Source organism: Balaenoptera acutorostrata, chromosome X, assembly GCF_949987535.1.
Source record: "Balaenoptera acutorostrata chromosome X, mBalAcu1.1, whole genome shotgun sequence".
Classification (NCBI taxonomy): Eukaryota; Metazoa; Chordata; class Mammalia; order Artiodactyla; family Balaenopteridae; genus Balaenoptera; species Balaenoptera acutorostrata.
In genome coordinates, this window is record NC_080085.1 from 13,989,967 (window position 1) to 14,014,607 (window position 24,641).

At 42.4% G+C, this 24,641-nt stretch overlaps 1 protein-coding gene across 3 annotated transcripts in view; it reads left to right on the top strand.

The window, feature by feature from the left end:
* The first annotated feature begins 466 nt into the window (after window positions 1-466).
* The window catches only part of REPS2 (RALBP1 associated Eps domain containing 2), a 236,160-nt gene continuing 211,985 nt past the window's right edge, over window positions 467-24,641 (top strand). For all 3 annotated transcript variants that reach the window (XM_057538983.1, XM_057538984.1, XM_057538985.1), the window contains exon 1: window positions 467-819. In XM_057538983.1, the coding sequence (XP_057394966.1) occupies window positions 586-819 (234 nt within the window). In that variant the 5' untranslated portion in view covers window positions 467-585. The remainder of the gene's footprint in view (window positions 820-24,641) is intronic.

Consider the following 24,641-nt stretch of genomic DNA (forward strand, 5'->3'; position numbering starts at 1 on the left):
ATGGAAAAAGCGAAGCCTAATTTCCCATGCCTCGTCCCTTTCTGGGAAAGGCACGGCGTGTCGTGGGTACTACACTTGCTCCAGCGTCCTAGGGAGAAAACACCACAGCCTTTCCCGCCCCATGAAAAGCGCCATTCTCCAGGTGGGTCTAGATGTTCCCCTTCCCGGCCAGGGAGAAGGGCCAGAGATGCCCCTCTCGCGCAGGGTGGACGCGGAACAGCGCTGGCTCCTACCCTCTAGACTCCGCAGCGCGGACTGAGCAGGTGGCCATCCGTAAGGCGGGCGGCGCGCGGAGTTACTTACCTGGCTCGGCGCGCACGGGGCGGGGCGGGGCGGGGCGGGGCCGGGGTGCGATCCCAGGCCGTGATTGGGCCGCGCCGCGCCTGTCTCCATGTGCCGCGCGGCGGAGGCACAACATTCAAGTCCGGGGGCGGGGCCGGCGCGCGCCGGGAGGAAGCGGCCGCGCGGCAGCTGCGGGGCGTGGGGGCGGCGGCGGCCAAGGCCGAGGCTGAAGCGGCGGAGGCTGGTGAAGGCGGCGGCGCCTCAACCGGGGACGGTGATCCGCTGGGCCCCCTTTCAGGCTCCATGGAGGCGGCAGCAGGCGGGGGCTGCGGCTCTGGACCGCCGCTGCTGCTGAGCGAGGGCGAGCAGCAGTGCTACTCTGAGCTCTTCGCGCGCTGCGCCGGCGCCGCAGGCGGGGGCCCCGGGTCCGGGCCCCCTGAGGCCGCCAGGGCCGCCCCCGGCGCGGCCACCGCAGCCTCGGGCCCCGTGGCCGACCTGTTCCGGGCGTCGCAGCTGCCCGCCGAGACGCTGCACCAGGTAGGTCCCCGCGCCCCTGCCCCTGTGGGTCTGTGGGGACCATTTCTACGGGGACAAGGGGGCGGGGTGGGGCGACAGGGCTGCCGACAGGCGCCCGGAGGCCTTGGCCAGGTCGCGGAGAGGGGCTTCGCAGCCGGGAATGGCGGCGACGCCCTTGTGCCCCAGGGGACACCAGCCTCCTCCGCAGCTCAGCAGTGCTGGGTGCGCTCCTCATCTTCCTCCCCTGAGACGGACGGACACTCCCTCCCCTCCCCGGCCGTTTCTGGGGCTCTGCAGCCGCCCAGACCCAAAGTTTGCCTTGTTCTGGAAGTGGTGTTTGTTTTGGCTGGTGTCTGGTTTAACCTCTGCTCGAGGCTCCTGCCCTTCCCTCTCCTGGGTGGGTGGGCGCTTGCAGGATTGGAACTTGAAGGGTGTGTGTGTGTCTGTAGGGCCGGGGCCCCACCACTGAATGTTGTGCGCTTTATATACTACTTGTAATATATACGTATTTACTATATATATTTGCCTACTAACATTTCTGCATATTAGCGTTAAACTGGAAAGCCTAATGACAAATTGCAGAACAGGGACACAGGGCTGCGAGAGGACGTCTGTCAAGGCAGAGCCAAGGTCCCTATTTAGGGCTAGAGGTGGACCCCAGACGTCCACCGTGGGGGACAGTTGTAGTTTCCCATCTTATCATTATTTGGACTTGAAATAGAATTGCAAAGTAATTGTGTCATAGCTACATCCTTTTGGCTGCTCCACACCTGAAAAAGAAGGAGGCGGATGGTGCGCAGTAGATGCTGTTTTTGTTTTGTGCTTTCCTTGGAGCCTGGAGAAGGACTACTTGGTGAGCACTTTGTGTGTCTTTTGCTGTTACTGCACTTCATGGTGATAAGATCCTTTTTTTTTTTTTTTTTTTTAGAATTAATGACTATTTAAAAAAATTATTTTTGGCTGCGTTGGGTCTTCGTTGCTGCACGCGGGCTTTCTCTAGTTGTGGCGAGCGGGGGCTACTCTTTGTTGCAGAGCACGGGGTCTAGGCACTCGGGCTTCAGTAGTTGTGGAGCCTGGGCTTAGTAGTTGTGGCTCACGGGCTCTAAAGCGCAGGCTCAGTAGTTGTGGCGCACGGGCTTAGTTGCTCCGCGGCATGTGAGATCTTCCCGGACCAGGGCTCGAACCCGTGTCCCCTGCATTGGCAGGCGGATTCTTAACTACTGAACTACCAGGGAAGCCTGGTGATTCTTAATATCAGGCCCCAAATGTGAAATGAACCTTTTCTTAAAAGCTGGAGTCAGTATGAAAGTTAACATCAGTTGTATATTTCAAGTGGGGAGTGGTATCTTAAAATCCAGTTCCAAAGGAGTATTGGGGGTTTTATGATTCACTTATAATATCATTGTGTGTGTAGACTTTTTTTCTTTTAATCACTTAAGACTGCATTTTATACTTCTGGGGCATGCATACACTCTGTCTGTGTGCATAACTTTAGACACCCTGTAATCTCTCACTTTTCAGAATTCAAGATTTCTGAAAATATAATTAGTATTCACAGACCTTAACATGGCTGTTTGTCCCTTAAGAAGTCCTTGCTATGGAGACAGTTCAGCCTCTGCTGTTGAGCAGTTAAGCTCGACCAGGTAGAGGAAAAGTCAATATTTTAAAACACAAACCATAGCTATTACAGGAGGCCCTCAGAATACTCCCAAGCATAATAAATTTATTAAATGCTGTTGCTGTTTCTCAACTGAAAGAGGAGTAAGTGACTGAGGCCACAGAGCAAGTAAGTGACAGCTGGGCACCTGTTAAGGCTTATTTTGTTGTCAGTAATACATGGAGTGTGATAAGAGATGGTGGGCATATTAAATATGAATTATGTTGGTTGACTTCTCCTAAGGACTTGGGAAGGGGGCTTTCCTGGTGTTAGAACTCATGCTCCCTTGAGGTGTTTAAGATTAAAAAAGAACTCAAGGCACAGTGCCATTGTATGGCTGAGATTATATTCTTGATGTCTAGTCGAAACCTGTTTGCAAAAGATGCTGGCAAAAGGGGACATCCCTAGAATATTGCTTGTAGTAAATCTCTCAGAGCTTTAAAGCTCCCTTATTCAGCCCAGCAAAACAAAATATATCCTTCCCCATTAACTTAACACAATGCAGTAGCCCAATATTCTTCGTACAGGTGAACATGAACATCAAACGCATCCTGGACAGAGAAATGTAATCAGAAGAGAGTCAAAGCCAGCAGCCGGCAGCCACCTAATTTTTACCGACCACTTTGGTGGTGTGTGGTGTGGTGTGTCTGGGTGTGGGTACACACACGTGCACTCCATTTATCCTGATTTGCACTACCCCATGAGTGTTTTAGCCTTTCTTTAAACAGATGTAGATGTTTTTAGCCTTTCTCTGTTAAACAGGAACCTGTAAGTTTAATTAAGTGACCCAACAGGTATAACTGCCCAAGTCATGGAGGCACTAATTAGCCCTGGTAGTTTCTATGGTAACAGATTTTTTTTTCTTTTTAATAAGCATACAGTTAAGATTACCATAATGTTCCAGGAAGGTTGAAAATCTTACCTGAAGCAAATGTTCTATAAAAATACTTAACTTTGTCTCCTCCTTGGAATAAAAATAAACCACTATACCTGTTACTTTGTTATGGAAGTGAGTTATCTTAGGGATTTTGTTTTCAGTTGAAATACATACATATTTTTTAATAGACTTTATCTTTTCAGAGCAGTTTTAGGTTCACAGCAAAATTGAGGGGAAGGTACACAGAGTTCCCATATATACCCTGCTCCACACATGCCCAGCCTCCCCCATTATCAACACCCCATCAGAGGGGTACATCTTTTACAACTGATGAACCTGCATTGGTATATCGTAATCACCCAGAGTCCATAGTTTACATTATGGTTCATTCTTGGTGATGTACATTCTTTGGTTTTGGACAAATGTATAATGACGTGTATCCACCGCTGTAGTATCATACAGAGTAGTTTGACTGCCCTAAAAATCCTCTGTGCCCTACTTATTCATCTCTTGTTCTTACTCCCAAACCCTGGCAACCACTGATCTTTTTTACTGTTTCCAGAGTTTTGCCTTTTTCCAAAATGTCGTATAGTTGGAATCACACAGTATGTAATCTTTTCAGATTGGCTTCTTTCATTTAGTAATATGCACTTAAGATTCCTCCATGTCTTTTCATAGCTTGATGGCTTATTTCTTGTTAGTGCTGAATAATATTCCATTGTCTGGATGTACCACAGTTTATCCATTCACATATTGGAGGACATTTTGGTTGCTTTCAAGTTTTGGCAGTTATGGATACAGTTGCTGTAAGCATCTGTGTGCATTTAAGTTTTCAACCTCTCTGGGTAGATACCAGTAAGTGTGATTGTTGGATCATATGGTAGGAGTGAGTTTAGTTTTGTAAGAAACTGCCAAACTGTCTTCCAGAGTGGCTGTACCATTTGCAATCCCCCCAGGAATGAATGAGAGGTCTTCTTGCTCTATATCCTCATCAACATGTGGTGTTGTCAGTGTTCTAGATCTTCACCATTCTCATAGGTATGTAGTGGTATCTCGTTGATGTAATTTTCAATTCCCTAGAGACATATGATGTTTAGGATCTTTCCATATGCCTATTTTCTGTCTTGGATTATATTTTAGTGCATCATAATGGCTTATTTTGAAAGGGCTTTTGGTCTCTTTATAGAGAGGTATTGATGTATTTTATTTTATTATTTTTTAATAAATTTTATTTATGTATGTATGTATGTGTGTATGGCTGTGTTAGGTCTTCGTTGCTGTGCGCGGGGATCTTTCCGGACCAGGGCTCAAACCCGTGTCCCCTGCATTGGCAGGCGGATTCCCAGCCACTGTGCCACCAGGGAAGTCGTGATTTAGGTAGAAAAATGTTAGAGTAAAACACTTAAATTAGAAAAAGTAAATATGGATGTCTGAGAAACAGGTAAATAGTTTTTGTTTAATACTTCAAGACAAAGAGCTACAAATGTTAGAGTGATTGGTCTCCCAGGTTGTGAAGTATTTCATTGGTATTGAAAGGCCAGCATTTTACTAGAATGCATAGACTTGGGTTGGATGTGTATTTGAGGTATTTGAGTTTCTTTTGTGCATCAGGCACTGTTGTAGATGCTGAGGTTACAGCTGTGAATCAAACATAAATCCCTGTCCTCACAGAGCTTACATTCCAAAGCAAATGTTTTATTTATTTATTTATTTCTTGCTTGCTTGCCACGGGGCTTGTGGGATCTTAGTTCCCTGACCAGGGACTGAACCCGGGCCCTTGGCAGTGAAAGTGCTGAGTCCTAACCACTGGACTGCCAAGGAAGTCCCGCAGTGCAAATGTTTTTATTTTTTAGGGTTTGAGTAAGAAAATATAACAGCTAGAACAAAAGTATCTACCTTAAACTGGCAAGTTTTCTGCTTGATGTAGTGAATTAGCAAACTATATAGACTCCTTTATAATATCTGTCTTTCAGGATGGTGTCTTAGTCTTTGAGAATGCTATGCATATTTCAAGTAGTCATTATAATTAGTTTTCATTTTTTTTTAAAAAAATTTTTATTTATTTATTTATTTATTTTTGGCTGTGTTGGGTCTTCGTTTCTGTGCGAGGGCTTTCTCTAGTTGCGGCAAGTGGGGGCCACTCTTCATCGCGGTGCGCGGGCCTCTTCACTATCGCGGCCTCTCTTGTTGCGGAGCACAGGCTCCAGACGCGCAGGCTCAGCAATTGTGGCTCACGGGCCTAGTCGCTCCGCGGCATGTGGGATCTTCCCAGACCAGGGCTCGAACCCGTGTCCCCTGCATCGGCAGGCAGACTCTCAACCACTGCGCCACCAGGGAAGCCCTAGTTTTCATTTTTATATGGTTAACTGTTTTCAGATTTTTTTTTTTTTTTAAAGGATTTTCTTATTTATTTATTTATTTATTTATTTTTGGCTGTGTTGGGTCTTCGGTTCGTGCGAGGGCTTTCTCCAGTTGCGGCAAGCGGGGGCCACTCTTCATCGCGGTGCGGGGACCGCTCTTCATCGCGGTGCGCGGGCCCCTCTCCATCGCGGCCCCTCCCGTCGCGGGGCACAGGCTCCAGACGCGCAGGCTCAGCAATTGTGGCTCACGGGCCCAGCCGCTCCGCGGCATGTGGGATCTTCCCAGACCAGGGCTCGAACCCGTGTCCCCTGCATTAGCAGGCAGACTCTCAACCACTGCGCCACCAGGGAAGCCCCAGATTTTTTTATTGAGATATAATTGACATATGATGTATTAGTTTCAGGTATATAACATAATGATTCACTATTTGTATGTGTTGCGAAATGATCATCACAATAAGTCTAGCTGATATCTATCAGCAAACATAGTTACAAAAATTTCATTCTTGTGATGAGAACTTTTATGATTTACTTTCAACATCTTTCAAATGCATAATACAGTATTATCAATTTTAGTCACCATGCTGTACATGACATCCCCAGGACTTACTTATTTTATAACTGGAAGTTTTTTTAAAAAAAATATTTATTTATTTTGGCTGTGCCAGGTCTTAGTTTCGGCATGCGGGATCTTCATTGCAGCATGCAGGATCCTTTGTTGCAGCATGTGGCATCTTCAGCTGTGGCATGTGGACTTCTTATTTGCGGCATGCATGTGGGATCTAGTTCTCCGACCAGGGATCGAACCCGGGCCCCCTGCATTGGAAGGGCGGAGTCTTACCCACTGGACCACCAGGGAAGTCCCATAACTGGAAGTTTGTGCCTTTTGACCACCTTCACCCATTTCACTCACCCCCACCTCTGGCAACTACCAATCTGTTCTCTGTATCTACAAGTTCCATTTTTTTGTTGGTTTGTTTGTTTTTAGATTCCATATAAAAGTGAGATCATACATACATTATTTGTCTTTCGCTGACTTGACAGTTAACTCTTAGACTTTAAGGGAAATAGTTATAAAACACTGTTGATTTCGTATTGTCAGGGGAAATCATTGAATGGGAAAAAAGCCAGTAAGTAATGTCTGATTGTTTGAGTGGCTTTGATTGAGGAAAAGAAGTAAAACAAAGCTATGAGAAGTAGAGGATATTTTAAAAATTCCTGCGCACGGACTCACCTTTGGGAAGAAGTCATATTTAAAGGTTTTCTTGTAATTCTTTGAAGCAACTGTTTAATCATTAAAAACAACTATAGGCAAAAGACAAAATTCTTGTGAACTTTTTCCAGTTGCTGGATTATTAGCCAGAACTATTTTTTTTAATGCAAATGAAACAGTTTTCTGTTTTTACATCTTTATATCATATCCCTTTGTAGCATATGCTTTAGGGAGATAGAGGCCAGCATGCTACAACTGTAACTTGGAATATGTGCTGTTTGAGATAAAGGGTGTTCTTTTTTTGTAAAACAGAATGAATGCCAGCAGATAAAGGAAGTTCCAGAGCCATACCATTGTCTGGTTAAAAGGAGGACATTTGCATAATAGTACCTTGTTAACTGTTATAAAAAAAATTTCAGGTGTGTAAAACTAGAGGGACTACCCAACAATAACTGTGTACCCACTACTCAGCATAAGAAGTAAAACAGCCCAGTTAGTGTGAAAGTTTCCTGTGACCCCCTCTCTGGTCCCATTCCCCTTCCTGCTCACCCCAGAGGTTACTACTGTCCTGAATTTGGTGTGCATGATTTGAAATTTTTTTGTACTTTTATTATAGCTATATGTGTGTGTATATATATAGTGTGTACATACATGTATATATATACACGTGTCACTAAAATGATAAATTGTTTTGTATGGCTTTTCAACTCAGAAGGAGGAGTATAGTACTCTGTAACCTTCCGCAACTTGCTTTTCCTCTCATTGTTTTGTTTTTGAGGTTCGTCCTTGTTGACACATGTAGCTGTAGTTCATTTATGTTTCTTTTTAAAAAATCTTCGTTACCTACTCTTACAATGACTCATTATTTATTTATAAATTTATTTATAAATTTATTTTTATTTTTATTTTTTTTTGGCTGTGTTGGGTCTTCGTTGCTGCGTGCGGGCTTTCTCTAGTTGCGGCGAGCGGGGGCTACTCTTCATTGCGGTGCGCGGGCTTCTCATTGCGGTGGCCTCTCTTTGTTGCGGAGCACGGGCTCTAGGTACACAGGCTTCAGTAGTTGCAGCACGTGGGCTTCAGTAGTTGTGGCTCGCAGGCTCTAGAGCGTAGGCTCAGTAGTTGTGGCACACGGGCTTAGTTGCTCCACGGCATGTGGGATCTTCCCGGATCAGGGCTCGAACCCGTGTTCCCTGCATTGGCAGGCAGATTCTTAACCACTGCGCCAGGAGGGAAGTCCCAATGACTCATTGTTTTATGGTGCTGTAGAGACCTTTATGCTTATGGAAAGTAGGTGACTTTTTTTTTTAATATATAGAATGTCACATGACTAGGGAACTGTTCTAAACATGTACAAACATTCAAAATGCCTTCATAGATAGAGAAAGCACACTGATATTCTTGATAGTGTTACAGGACCTTTGAGTTAATTGATTAGGCTTTCATAGGCTTGCTTTTTTCTAGTTTTTTAAAAAATGGAAACAAGCAAACAGATAGACTAATACATTAAACTCTGCACTTGCCACCCCTGCTCAACAACCATCAATACTTGGTCAATTCCATTCCATCTGCATTCCTACCTTGTTCCTTGCCCCCTCTTTTATCCTGAAGCAAGTCTCAGACATCATATGATTCCATAGGGTTTATCTTTAAGGAGGGAACCTGGGGGTGGTCAGAGGGGATGGGAACATGCATGGGTTTAATACCTGTGGCCTATGGTTAAATGGCAAGAGTGAATGATGGATTCATATCATTGAGCCGTTGCCAGTCTTTAAGGTAATGATGTTTGAGTACTGATTTAAAATAAATCAGCTGGGGAAACCAATAGGGAGATTGAAAAACAAAGTGAAGACTAGAAATACAAGATGGATTTGAACATTGTCCTAGTTTCCCACACATAACTGGGGAATGCTCTACTTTAAGGGTGTACAAAATTGGTTTTGAGGAAATCTTGAGGTTTTTTTTTTTTAAAGGCTGTGCCACACGGCTTACAAGATCTTAGTTCCCAATTGGGGATTGACAGCCCCCCCCTTCCCCGGCAGTGGAAGCGTGGAGTCCTAACCACTGGACTGCCAGGGAATTCCCTTGAGTTGTTTTGCTAATTATTGGTAACTTTTAATAGAGGGTTTGGTTCCTTTCCAGGTTTTTTCAAACTTGCTGTTTGTTTCCTATAGGCAAAATGTCTAGTATTTTGTATTTATATTATTCTTTTCTTCAGTACACGTCTATTAGTGGGCAACTGTCTTAGTCCATTCCGGCTGCTATAACAAAATACTACAGACTGGGTGGCTCATAGACAACAGACAATTATTTCTGACAGTTTTTGAGGCTGGAAGTCCAAGACTAAGGCGCCAGCGTGGTTGCCTTCTGGTGAGGGTTACCTTCTCGGTTCATAGGCCGTGACTTCTCACTGTGTCCTCACATGGTGGGAAAGGCTAGGGATCTCTCTGGAGCCTCTTTTATAAGGCACTAATCCCATTCATGAGGGCTCTACCCTCATGGCCTAAGCGCTTCCCAAAGGCCCCACTTTCTAATACTGTCACACTGGGCATTAGGATTTCAACATAGGAATTTTGGGAGGACATACATATTCAGACCATAGCAGCAACCAACCAACCTGGGTTGCTCAGAACTGAGTTGTTTCTTAGGGCATGGGACTTTCCGTTTTCAAACCAAGACAGTCCTAGGCAAACTTGGATGGTAGGTCACCCCATCTTTTGGTTACTGCACTAGTTATTTATTGCTCTGGAATGAATTTCCAGAAGTGTAAATTACAGCTTAATACAACACATATTTGTTACTAATTGTTTCTATGGCTTAACTGGGTCTTCAGCTCAGGGTTTCACAAGGCTGAAATCAAGGCATTGGCCAGGTGGCACTTCTTTTTGCATCTGGGGACCTCTTCTAAGCTCACATGGTTGTTGGTAGAATTCAGTGCCTTGTGATTTTAGGACTGGAGCCCTCAGCTCCTAGAGGCCACCCGCAGTTCCCTGCCACATGGTCCTCTCCATAGGCAGTTCACAACATGACTCTTTGCTTTTTTAAGGCCAGCAGGAGATTCACTTTCTCCAGTCACCTTAGATGAGCGACATCCCATCACCTTGCCATATTCTGTTGATTCGAAGCAAGTCACATGTTCTGCCTGCACTCAAGGGGAGAGGATTATAAAAAAGCACAGATACCAGGAAGTGAGAATTTTTGGAAGGGGGGTCACCTTAGGATCTTTCTACCACACTTGCCTTCCAGAGTTTTCTGAAGCAGAAAATTATTCTGGTTAGGTTTGGGGGGTCAGAATAGATATGTTTTTGCTCAGCCACTCATGTCAAATTTCTTTATCTTTAAAAAAAAATTTTCATGCATAATTCATTTTCTTATGCCAAGTAGGACTGGCAAATATCTTCTTAGGCATTATTTTCAATTTTAGTCTTTAGACAGTTTGTTTTTCCTCTTAACTAGTAGGAGGCGGGCAAAAAAGTGGAAAAGCAGACGTGAATGCTGTGCATGCTCACTCCTGCACAGAGTAAAGCGGGCCTTCTTAACCTGGGTCTGGCTCTCAGGGGTCTTTGAATTTAGATGCGGGGAAAAAATAACAGCTTTCTTTTTACTGGCCCCTAACTGATATTGAGCATTTCCTTCTATTATGCATTGTAGGCAACAAACCACAGTAGCATTAGCAATTCCTGTGACTTGATCACTTATAGAAATAGAATTTTTAAAATCATATTATAATTGTTGCAGGTATTTCAGTGATAATTTACAGTGGTTTAGACCAGCGGTCCCCAACCTTTTTGGCACCAGGGACTGGTTTTGTGGAAGACAGTTTTTCCGGGGGTGGGAGGGGATGGTTCAGGCAGTAGTGCAAGTGACGGGGAGCGGCAGATGAAGCTTCGCTTGCTTGCTGGCCACTCACCTGCTGTGAGGCCTGGTTCCTAATAGGAACCCGGGGGTTGGGGACCCCTGCTGTAGACACTGGCTGATCTTATCATTGTGTTAATAAACACATGTATTTCCACCACAAACTTGTTTTTTAAATATTTGATAGCTGTAGTTCAATATATTTTGTTTACAATCCTGTGTAAAATTTTATTTTTGGTTGCGCCGCTCGGCTTGCAGCATCTTAGTTCCCCAACCAGGGATCTAACCTGGGCCCTGTCAGTGAGAGTGCCGAGTCCTAACCACTGGACTGCCAGGGAATTCCCAATAGTCGTGTATATTTTTAAAAAAAATTTTGTTGGAGTATAGTTGCTTTACAATATTGTGTTAGTTTCTACTGTACAGCAAAGTGAATCAGCTATACGTATACATATATCCCCTCTTTTTTGGATTTCCTTCCCATTTAGATCACCACAGAGCATTGAGTAGAGTTCCCTGTGCTATACAGTAATCCTGTGTATTTTAAGTGTTTACTTTTACGCATTTAAATTTATTCTGAGAAGAGGTCCATGCAGGCTGCCCAAGGGGGGTCCAAAGCACAAAAGTGGTTAAGAAGCCCTGCTTGGAAGAGTTGTGAGGTGTCTAGAAATTCCAGTTCTATGTAGCTAATTGTTTCCAAAGTCAGAATGGTAGCAGCAGTGCTGGCAAGTCTGGGTCAGGAATGAGATTCCGTAAGGCTCTTGTTCCCCCCTCCTCCCCTGTCTGTCCTGTAAGGGGGAAGGAAGCCCAGAGTGAATGGATGCTCAGCTGCTTCCTCCAGGACCTCACCCTCAAGTCCCTGCTGCAGTTCCAGCTCTGAACCCTCTCTGCTCTTGACCTTTCTGTCTGGCCCTCTCAATCTCACTTCACTCCAGAGAGCCCCTCTGGAGCACGCGCCAGCTGGCTGTTGGGCCTGTTTTATTTACCACTATTATCTCTACTTCAGAGGCTGGCTAGAACATGGACTTATAGGAAAAAGTGATTTTTACAGACTGGAGAAACTCAGCTATCCTCATAATTTAATTCAGGACCAGGAGAGGCTATTAATATTAGGCTAGTAGTAAATGTTTGCTTTGACTTAATTCATTTGTAACACTTTGCCCTCGGTTTACAGAAAAATATTTTTGTTTAGCCTTCTGGGGGTAATTAAGTGTTTCACCTGTGTTAATTTACTGACTAATTGAAGTAAATCCCATAAATGCCAGCAATTAAGAATTGTTTTTGTTTTTTTCAAAGCAGGCTTTCTTAAATGCATAATGTTTGCCCCTGATGCCTTCAAAAGAACATATTTAATACAGTGATCTCTTTGTTTCTCCCTTAGTTCAGGGTCAGCCTTGTGAAAAACAGATGATTATACATAAACAGCTTTTTGCCCCTGGAGATGTTTGATGGGCTTGCCTTTTGAGTTAGTTTTTTCTTTAGGCTCTCTTTAAAATTATTTAAAAATGTTTTAACTCCTGTCCTTTGCATATGCTGTGGTGGTTTTATGGTCCTGTTACTGAGAGATGGCAATGGAAGTGAAGCGTGTGAAATTAGCACGTGGATGTTTAGCTTCCTTTAACTTATTCTTTGTTCTAGATCAGGGTTTCTCCACCTCAGCACTATTGACACTTTGGGCCAGATCATTCTTTACAGTGACGCTGCCCTATGCATTGTAGGATGTCTAGCAGCATCCCTGGGCTCTACTCACTAGATGCTAGTATCTGTCCCTTCCCCAGTTGTTACAACCAAAATGTTTCCAGGGACTTCCCTGGTGGTCCAGTGGCTAAGACTCCACGCTCCCAGTGCAGGGGGCCGGGGTTCGATCCCTGGTCAGGGAACCAGATCCCACATGTCGCGGCTAAGAGCCCGCATGCCACAACAAGAACAACAAAAAGATCCCGCATGCCTCAACGGAGATCCCATGTGCGCAGTTAAGACCCGGCGCAGCCAAATAAATAAATAAATATTAAAAAAATAAAAATAAAAAAAGAGAAGCAACCTTTAAAAAATAAACCACAAAAATGTTTCCAGACATTGCCAAATGTCCCTGGGGCAAAATCTACTCTGGTTGTAGATATATGGTGTCTACATGTATACAATCATGGTAGCAGCTACCATGTATTAACTGATTACCATGTACTTGGCCTTGTCCTATAACTTGTAGAGCGCTCATGTCAGGTAACTCACGCAACCAAGCCACGAGGTTAGCTATTATCATCCTCAGTTTGAAGAAAACAAAACAGAGGCGCAGAGGTTCAGTAACTTGCCCACAGTCACGCAGATGAGTGACTTCTGGTAGTCCTTTAAAGAATTATCTGGGTTGGAATTCAGTCTTTGTTTTTATTTTTAAATAAAAAAAAGTTTTAAAAATTCATTTTATTGAAATATAGTTAATTTACAGTGTCGTGTTATGGACTTCAGTCTTTGTTAAAGAGGCAAACTAAGAAAGAAAGGGGGGTTTCCTGATGACCTCTCAGGGGAGAGGCTGGTGCTTCCATGGCAGTTGTGTGTAGGTGTGGGAGTTCTTGCTTGAAGTGGTGATTCTGTGGCCGCGTGTCTGAGTAGGGTTTGGACCATTTCTGAGGTGCTTCTGTGGTAGGGTGAAGCAGAACATGCGACAGTCCCGGGGTCAGGCCGATTCAACTTTGAGGCCAAGGAAGCCGTCAGCAATTGGGGTTATCAGGGTCCCTCAGGCGTGGCATGCCCAGAGGGTTTACTGAGAGCGGGAGCGCTGAGGCGTAGAGCGGCGGCCTCGGCCTCCCTGGTTCTGAGGGGCCAGGGGCGGGAATGTTGCTGTCAGGGCTGCGAGGGGTGCTTCGCCTGCAGGAACAGTGGTCTGGAAGAGCACGGTCATTGGCAGCCCCGTGGCCAGGAGGGGGTGGGGTGGGAGCTGAGGGACAAGTGACCGGTTCTGTCCCCTGCTGGCTGCCGTGCTGGAGGCCGGAGGCAGGGGAGCCTGCATGTGGAAGCTCACGGAGGCTGGCCTCCTGCGCAGAGTGTGGGCCGAGGGGCTGGAGGTGGCTCTGGGGGACGGATGGAGGAAGAGCCAGCTCAGGGTGCTGGCTGGGCTGGGACCCAGAGCCCTGGATCCTCGGGAGAAACGGGCACAGCCGGTGCGGGGAGAGTGGGAGTCCACTCGCAATGGGCCGGCCTGCTGTCCTGCCCTCCAGGAGGGCTGAGAGGGCTTCTTCTCACTTCTCCCGGAGGCCTTGAGGCTATGGGGGTGTGTGCGAGTGGGTGCTTTTCGATCAGAGTGGGGCAGGCATTTCCACCGGTTGCAGTGTTTGTTCTTGCTCAGGGCACCGGGAAACATGCAGCCATGGAGCCTCTGGGAGCTTCTGTGAGGACTGGCTGCACATGGTGGGAACGGCACCCTAGGACTGGAGATGAGTTAGTTCAGGGGAGTAGAAAGTGTGTTATAACGTTTAGGGATATGGCCTCATGTTAGTTTGGCTTTTTTCTTTCCCTGAAGGATAGGATTCCTGTAGGGATTCTTCCTCATCCCAAAATAGGTGTGTGTGTGTGTGTGTGTGTGTGTGTGTGTGTGTGTGTGTGTGTGCGCGCGCGCGCACTCAGGATTTCTTTGTACATTGCTCAAACTCACCAAGGCCCTGTTGAGCAAACCAAGGCTGTTAAAAAACGTAGAATCCTCCTCATATACTGCAAAGTAAACTCAAATGCAAAGAAATAGCTTGGTTTTTTTTTGCATTCTTCATGGGCTAGCATATCTTCTGGAAAACTTGTTGCCATGGCAATGGGATATTATCTATCTCAGTAGTGTACTACATAAAAATAGCCCTTTGTGTCGAGGGTGATGTTGGTGACAGGTGGTTGGGTGAATGTTTAGCAGGGTGCTTTGTCAGCATTCCATTGTTTAAGGTTGTGAAATAGAAATGAGTATTGATTTGTTCTTCTCTCCCAAAATGCAATTTAATCTGTAGAGGGCAGGTAGTGGTGCTCTGTATTGTGAATTATGTCTTTCTTTGCATGTCAGGTGAATATGATGATTGAAGCCACCTCTCATGGTGATAAGGAAATGGCTTCTCTATTCTTTTCTGTTGATGCTACAGGGTGTGCAACACAGGATTGAGTGGGGGGCAAGTAGTATAATTCTCTCATTCTTCAACAAATGGTTCTTCCTAAGTGCCTTGTCCTTATAAATCCAAATGTCGCACGTGGTCAGGTGGACTAGATGAGTTCTGAGCTGTTGATCAAATACTCATTTCTTGCAGGTTCTTAAATGGAACAGATTCTTGATGAAAGTCAGTTTCCTCTGCTGGTTTTAGCATTGGTCTCATGTGTAGCCAAGGATGGACTCTTGACCCTAATCTTGAATTTTACTTTAAAAAAATCCTTTGGGCAATTTCTTAGTGGTAACTCTCAAACATTTGTCATCCTCTCACCTTCCTTCTAGAAATTTGTCTTATATGTAAATAACAGCTTCCTAGTGCTGAAATAAAGTTTACTCTAGTTTTGAGAATTTTAGACTCTCGAGAAATACCGTGGCTTGGAGTTTTAGCCTTGAAAGTTATTGCTCTAATTCTGATACGCATTGTACTACTGCAGAAATGGAATCATTACCTTTGTATTTTCTCTTGGAGTCAGTATGAATATGTTTTTGCTGATGATATCAGAAATAGTTGGTGAATGGCTTGCTGGGTACCCAGTACTATTCTTAGAACTTTTTTTGTGTATTAACTCACTTAATTCCCATAAACATTCTGGAAGGCTTTTGTCACTATTTTCCAGATGTGGCATACTTATTAGTATGCCTTTTGGTTTCTGGTGAGTAAATACTGTGCTGTGTAAGACTTGATTGCTCCTTCTTGCTTACCAGTGTGTTGAAGTGTTTCTGATACTGAAAGCATTCTTCTGCCAGGGGATGGCCAAACACAGCCCATGGGCCAAATCCATCCTGTTGCCTATATTTTTTTGTATGGCTTATGAGCTAAGAAGGGTTTGTAAATTTTTAAAGGGTTGGGAAAAAATAAAAATAAAGTTTCATGGCACATGCAAATTGCATGAAATTCAAATTTCAGTTTCTGTAAGCAAAGTTTCCTTGGCACACAGCCACACTCAGATGTTTACATATTGTCCATGGCCTATACACACTAGAATGGAGGGCTGAGTAGTTGTAACAGAGACTATATAGCCCATAGGACCTAGAGTATTTACCAAAGAAGTTTGCCAACCCCTACTGTTTATTCTTCTACATCTAGAATGGGAGATTGTACTGAATAATAAAAGCAGATGGGATTTATGTACAGGTTCTCTTTTGGTATGTATTATACTTCCCTCTCTTCCACTTGTTACTGTTTTTACTAGCTTAGTTTCCTTTGCTATGGCATATCTCAAATATACTCGATTTCAGCTCTCTTTCTATACCCATGTTGGTTTTTATCATAGCAGATATTCATAACCCTTCCCAAATCAGGGAGCGTAATGAATTTTATCATTTTACTAGTTAATATGTTTCCTTCACTAGGTCAGTAATTGTAATTCCCCCAGCTCTATTTATTTCTAACTATGTTGCTTTCTACTTTTGGGCTATCAGCCAACATATAAACATTTGATACTTTAGTAATCCTAACTAAACCACCTGCACTGATTGTGCTATTTTAATTTAGTAAATCCTCTGTATGATATTGTATCTTCTACATTCATCCTTTTGGATTTAACATACTCAACATAATCAACTTTGGAACATTCGTGCAATTGTTTTAAAGCAATATGTTTTCTCCTTTTTCTCTTGTTTCCCCAATTTTTAAATAACAGCTTTATTGAGATATAATTCACATACCATACAACTTACCCATTTAAAGTATACAATTCAGTTTTTAGACTATTCACTGTCTAGTTCCAGAATATTTTGTGTTGTTGTTGAAGTATAGTTGCTTTGCAATGGTGTGTTTCAGGTGTACCGCAAAGTGATTCAGTTATACGTATATTTATATACTTTTTCAAATTTTTTCCATTATAGATTATTAGAAGATACTGAATATAGTTACCTGTGCTATACAGTAAATCCTTGTTATTTATCTATTTTATTTTATCTTTTATTTTTTGGCCGTGTCGGGCAGGTTGTGGGATCTTAGTTCCCCGACCAGAGATTAAACCTGGGCCCTTGGCAGTGAGAGCGTGGAGTCCTAACCACTGGACTGCCAGGGAATTCCCTATCTATTTTATATATAGTAATGTGTACCTTTTAACTCCAAACTCCTAATTTATCCCTCCCTATCCCCTTTCCCCTTTGGTAACCATACGTTTGTTTTCTATGTCTGTGAATCCGTTTCTGTTTTGTAAATAAGTTCATTTGTATTATTTTTTTAGATTCCACATATAAGTGATGTCATAAATAAGTTCATTTGTATTATTTTTTAGATTCCATGTATAAGTGATGTCATATGATATTTGTCTTTCCCTGACTGACTTACTTCACTTAGTATGATTATCTCTAGGTCCATCCATATTGCTGCAAATGGCATTATTTCATTCTTTTTTATGGTTGAGTGATATTCCATTGTATATATATACCACATCTTCTTTATCTATTCCTCTTTCTTTCTTGTTTTTTGAAAGTTTTGTTTATTCCATTTCATTTGGTGGGAGGCTCTGTACATCTGGATCTATACCTCATCTTACCTAGGAGTCAGTGTTTTGTTATTTATTTATTTAGGCTGCGCCGGGTCTTAGTTGCGGCATGCAGACTTCTTAGTTGTGGCATGCGAACTCTTAGTTGCAGCATGCATGTGGGATCTAGTTCCATGACCAGGGATCGAACCTGGGCCCCCTGCATTGGGAGTGTGGAGTCTTAACCCTACTGGACCACCAGGGAAGTCCTCTAGTCCTCTTTTGATGGACACCTAGGTTGCTTTCATGTATTGGCTATTGTAAGTAGTGCTGCTATGAACATTGGGGTGCATGTATCTTTTTGAATTAGAGTTTTCATCTTTTCTGTATATATGCCCAGGAGTGGGATTGCTGGATCATATGGTAACTCTATTTTTCGTTTTTTAAGGAACCTCCATACTGTTTTCCGTAGTGGCTGTACCAATTTTTACATTACCACCAACAGTGCGAGAGGGTTCCCTTTTCTCCACACCCTGTTTCCAGAATGTTTTCACCACCCCAAAAAGAAACCCTGTACCCACTAACAGTCACCCCTAATCCCAATATATCTAGGCCACCAGTTTTTTCAATGTTCGTCCATGTTGTAGCATGTACCAGTACTTTTTATGGCCTGGTAATATTCTATTGTATGGACATACCACATTTTATTTATCCATTCATCAGTTGATGGATATTTGGGTTATTTCTCCTGTTTGGCTATTATGAATAATGCTGCTATGAACATTTTGGTACAAGTTTTTGTGTGGGTGTATGTTTTCATTTCTCTTGGTTAATTACCTAGGAGTGGAATTGCTAGGTCACACAGTAACTCCATGTTCAGTCTTTTGAGAAACTGCCAGACTCTTTCCCAAAGTGCTGTACCATTTTACATTCCCACCAGCAATATACAGGGATTTCAATTTCTCTACATCATTGCCAACATTTATTATTATCTGTCTTTTTGATTATAGCCATCCTAGTGGATGAGAAATGGGATTTCATTGTGGTTTTAATTTGCATTCTACTGACGACTAATGATGTTGACGATACCAGGTGCTTATTGGCCATTTGTATATCTTCTTTAGAAAAATGTCTATTTAAGCCCTTTGCCTGTTTTTATTTTTATTTTTTTTCAAACCACCACTGTTTGTTTGTTTGTTTATTTATTTATGCCTATGTTGGTTCTCCATTGCTGCGCACGGGCTTTCTCTAGTTGTGACGAGCGGGGGCTACTCTTCATTGTGAAGTGTGGGCTTCTCATTGCGGTGGCTTCTCTTGTTGCGGAGAACAGGCTGTAGGTGCACGGGCTTCAGTAGCTGTGACACACGGGCTCAGTAGTCGTGGCTCATGGGCTCTACAGCACAGGCTCAGTAGTTGGGACGCACGGGCTTAGTTGCTCCGTGGCATGTGGGATCTTCCCGGCTCAGGGCTTGAACCTATGTCCCCCTGCATTGGCAGGCGGATTGTTAACCACTGCACCACCAGGGAAATCCTCCGTTTTTAAATTAGGTCACTTGTCTTTATAAAGAACTCTTACAACTCAGTATTTTATATATTCTAGATACAAGTCTCCTGTCAGATAAGTGACTTGCTAAACATTTCTCCCATTCTGTGGGTTGTCTTTTTATTTTTATTTTTATTTTTTTTTCTGTGGGTTGTCTTTTTACTTTCTTGATGGTGTCCTTTGAAGCATAAAATTCAAAAATTTTGATGAGGTTATTTACTTTTTGCTTTTGTTACTTCTGTTTTTGGTATCTTATTTAAGAAACCATTGCCTAATCCAAGATCATAAAGATTTACCCCTATGTTTTCTTTTAAGGGTTTTATAGTTTTAGTTCTTTTATTTAGATCTTTGATCCCTTTTGAGTTAATTTTTGTATGTGGTGTGAGGTAGGGGTTCAACTCCCATTCTTTTGTATATGGCTCTCCAGTTGTCCTAGTATCATTTGTTGCAAAGTTGTCCTAGCATCATTCTTTTCCCATGGAATGGTTTTGGAACCCATGTCCAAAATCAATTGACCATAAATATAAGAGTTTATGTTTGGACCGTCCATTCTATTCCATTGATCTGTATTTCTGTCATTATACTAGTACCACACTTTGTTGATTTGTTTTATTCATTTTTGAGGCACATGTTCCCCTTTCTCCCACCACTTAAACTTAGGACATTTCACAATTGGTGGTATCTTAAATTGCATCAAAACTTGCATACTATGTGTTAGTGGCTTGGGAAAGGATACTAGAGTCTAGATTGGAGCACTGTTAACTCTTAGGAACTGAATGGGTAGGAGATGGGGATGGGGATAGTGAGAAAGGTGGTAAATTGGATGCTCCCTCAGTGTTTAGCAGCAAACTGAAAGCAGGAGTCAAAAATAGTCTAGCTTTGGACTTCCCTGGTGGCTCAGTGGTTAAGAACCCACCTGCCAGTTCAGGGGACACGGGTTCGAGCCCTGGTCCGGGAAGATCCCACATGCTGCGGAGCAACTAAGCCCGTGCGCCCCAACTACTGAGCCTGCACTCTAGAGCCCGTGAGCCACAACTACTGAGCCTGCGTGCCACAGCTACTGAAGCCCACACGCCTAGAGCCCGTGCTCCACAGCAAGAGAAGCCACCTCAATGAGAAGCCCGTGCACCACGATGAAGAGTAGCCCCTGCTCACCACAACTAGAGAAAGCCTGCGCACAGCAATGAACACCCAAAGCAGCCAAAAATAAATAAGTAAACAAACAAATAAATAAATAAATATATTAAAAAATTAGCTTTACATAATTTCAAAGCTGAGTACTAATGGTTCCAGTTTCTTTTTGTGGATTCTTTTAAGAAATACTGCATCATGAATGCTATTGATGGCACAGAGGACAACACTGGAAAAATAGGGACATTGACCACTCTTTGTCAAAAAGATTGACAGAAGTCCTATTCTAAATGTGAAGAAGTTTTAGGGAAACCTTGAACAATTAATTTTGCTTATTTTCCTTTTTCTGAATGTATGAGTAATAAATGAAAAATCTAAGTCTAAAATAACTCATTTAATAAGTCTAAGATAAATGCTAAGTGGTAAAGTATTGCATCATATCTTATTTGGCTGCGTTTTATTAGTGCTACCTGAAATATTGGTGTCTTAGGTTTGAAATACTGTTATATTCCTTCTTCTAGCTGTATTTACCACCTCAGAGGGAGTTGGATCCTTTCCCAGAGTCAGTTCTATGAAATGACCTTTTTGTTTTCCGCTTCCTGCAGTCACTATATGTCCATCTGTTTTCTAGCCACTATGATTTTATTCTTCTTTCCCTTTCTCTTGGGCTTGTAGGTTTAAGCCTTTTTTTTTCTTTTTAAAAAAGCCTCATATTATTATTCTAGTGGAGTTTTGAGTGAGAGTGGAGGTTAACATGTATGTTCAATCCAGTAGGAATATTCATTCAATCACCCAAGAGATGAGCTTACGGAAAATGACTTTTAGAAAAGTTGCAAAAAAATAGTACAGAGTTCTCTCTATTCCTCCCCCTGCTCCTTTAATGTTAACATCTTATATTTCATAGTACAATTATCAAGAGTAGGAAATTAACATTGCTACAGTATTATTAACCAAATTACAGACCTTAATTCAAATTTCATCAGTTTTTCCACTGGTGGTCTATTTCTATTCCAGGATACTATCGAGGATCCCATGTTGAATTTACTTGTTATTTCTCCTTAAGTCTCATCTAGTCTGTAACAGTTTCTTAATCTTGTCTTTCATGATACTTTTGAAGAGTACTGATCAGTTATTTTGTAGAATGTCCCTCAGTCTTTTTGAATAAGATTGTACATTTCTGGCAAGGTTACTAGAAAAATGATGATGCATCCTTTTCATCCTTTCCATGATGACGCATTGTATCATGGATTTCCTAATGTTAATATGCCTTATTACATGGTGACATTTACCAAGATCCCTTGTTTAAATTGGCATCTTCACCAATTTAGGGGAATATGTTTCCCCGTGTACTTAAAGCATCTTGCGGGAGATGTTTTGAGGCTATGCACATATCCTATATCTCCTCAGACTTTTGCCTATTTTTACCATTTATTGGTTGATCTGTATCCATTAATTTCATATCATTTTCTAGAGTATTTGTGATAAACATTTGATTAAGTGAAAGTAGATATGTGCCCTATAAGAAGCAAAGATCAGTTACAGAAAAGTCTATCATCTTGGTTAGTGTAACGCTAGCATCTGTGCACCCCAACTTTCAGGGGCTTAACACAACAGAAGCTTTCCTTCCTGGTGTCAGCATTTCTGGTTGTGGAGGTGGTTTTCTGCCACAAAGTGGCAAGGGCCCCAGGCTAAACTTTTTATTTTGAAGTAATTTCAAATTGACGGAAAAGTTGTAAAAATAGTACCTAGAAATCTTGTACACTCTTTACCTAGATTTACTTAACATTTGCCACATGTGCCTTATTTTTTTCTCTCCATATATGTATTTTATATCTATCCATTCATTCATACATCCATTTATCTATCATCTATCTATTCTAAACCATTTGCGATTAGGTTGCATACATCATACTTTTTATGCCTTAATACTTTAAACTCATATATTTATCTATTTGTTTAGTTCTAGTATACACATAAAGAAGTTTCATAATGGCTAACTCACATTCCTGTGAGAAATAATGTTCACTAACTAGATTATAGCAGGACGGTTCTTTTTTCTTTAGCCTTACTGTGAGTATCTAGTCAAGATGTTGTTTTCAGCAGTTTTCCACTGAAGTATTAAATTTGAAAACTGTATACAAGGACATAAGTTATTCAAATTTAGGAAATTTAATTTTTTTTTAAGATTTTGTTTTGATGTGGACCATTTTTTTTAAAGTCTTTATTGAATTTGTTACAATACTGCTTCTGTTTTATGTTTTGGTTTTTTGGCCACGAGGCATGTGGGATCTTAGCTGCCCGACTAGGGATCGAACCTGCACCCCCTGCATTGGAAGGTGAAGTCTTAACTACTGGACCACCAGGGAAGTCCCAGGAAATTTAATATGGATACAGTACTTCTGTCTCAAGCCTATATTCCAATTTCATCACTTGTCCCCAAAATGTTATTTGTAAGAATCTTTCTGTTTTTTCCTGATACAGGATCCAACCCAGGATCACAAATTGAATTTATTCGTCATGCCTCTTTAGTCTCCTTTATCTGGAATAGTTCCTATAAGCTTTTCTTTGTCTTTGTGACATTGACATTCTGAGCAATGACATTTCATGACTCTGTCTTGTAGAATGTAGCACATTTGGGTTTGGCTGGTGGCTTCTCTTGTTTAGATGAAGATTGTGCATTTTTGTCTGGATACTGCACCAGTGACATGCCCTTCTCAGGTAGTGAATGCATTGGGGACACATGATGTCTCATTGCCCTTCATTGGTGATTTAAATTTTAATCATTTGTTTAAAGTATTTTGTAAGCCTAAATTGTTTTTAGGTATGAAGTATCTGAGCGATCAGTACCGTGAAGCCTCTCACAACAGTGTTTAGACTGAAAAATAATGATTGAAAAGTCTTTCAAAATCATTCAGATTGACATATACCTAACATGAAATCCAAACTGTTTTAACTTTTTTTGCTTGATTCATTTTCTACCATTGAAATGTTAATGCATGATTTAGCCATTCACAACTGTTGGATTTTCTCATATGCAGGCATTTTTTCCCTTAAAATTTTTGTACTGTAGTAAAATATATACAAAATATACCATTTAAACCATTTTAAGTGTCCATTTCAGTGCATGAAGTATATTCGCAAAGTTGTGTAAACATCATTGCTATCCATTTCCAGAACTTTTTCATCATCCCAAACAGAAACTGTGTACTCACTAAGCAATAACTCTCCATTGCCCCTCTCCCCCAGCTCCTGGTAACCTTGTTTTATATGCCATAATAATGGTATTTTAGAGTAAACACCAGCTTCCTGTGTTACCTGGGATAAGGCCACTCGACTTTTGCTCCCCTACCAGAACTATGATAAAAATTTACTTGCCATGTAATGTAGGGCAGTTTCTGAATTTTGCCATGAGTTACTATATAGTAACTCCAAAACCTGGTAAGGGAAGCAGTTTTATTGTGAAAGTTAACAGAAATAGTCATTAGTTTGATAATCTTTGCCTCTGGGGTTGGGTATTTTAGATGGGATAAGGGCAAGGAGAGGTAAAATTACTCCTCTAGGGTGGCAGACCAGAATTTACATTGCCTCATGTTTTCCCTCTTGGCTGTCTACCAATTGGATATAGTCATTCTCATCATCCATGCTTTTGTACATGGCTTGGTATATATAGATACATATAAATTTGAATAAATTCTAGCAGTGTTAGAGGCCCAGGGTTCATAAGGACACTTTCCCACTGTGGTCTTTGTGTGTCCCTATTCCCTGGTCTGTAAAGTGAACATAACAAAATTAACTTCTCTCCAAAGGGTGCTTTGGGACAAAACTGTAGCACACTTTGCAGAGTAGAAAGGAGTCCTTATTCTTAGTAACAGTCGTCAGTGTTGTTTGAGGGCTCACCCACTCCCAATCATTCTTCTAACCGTATTAGGAATATTTATAGAACTAATTTTAATAGCACCGTAGAATATAGGTAGCACAGCCAAATGGCCTGGTTTCCTTGGCAAATTTGACAAGCCCTTGCGACTGTTGGCAGATTCCTTGGTTCAGGTGGGCTGTAGATGGATGGGAGATTCCAGGGCTAGCCTGTGAGTGTCCTGCTCTTGAGAGATTAGCACCTTGATCGGCTGCATAACCCATTATTAGTTAGGTGCCTGCCAAACCGTGCACAGGATTTTTCTGGGGGTTCACACAGAGAGGATTCCTAGAGGCAAGAGGTCATTCATCTGAAGAGTTGGCAGTTACTCTAGAGTGCGACTCCAGGCTTCCTGCTCTTGGGAGACCTTCACATTCACCTGAATGAGGTAGCCCCTCACCGTTAGTGCCCCTGGGCCTTAACGATTCCTATTGGGATGAATTGACCAGAAGTCAGGTGACCCACTTCCTGCTGAAACGAACTTTTGCCTGAGGATTGAGGATAAGTGACTCTGCAGTGCTCCTGAGCCAGCTACAAGGAGCTTCGTTCACTTTCTGCTAATCTGAAGAATGGTCAGGTGACCTCACCATTACTTCTCTGCTGGTACCAAAACTCATGCAAGAAGTGATGACCGTCTGTTGTGGTTCTGTATTGCCACCTAAAAACCCACCCCAGAACTTAGTGGTTT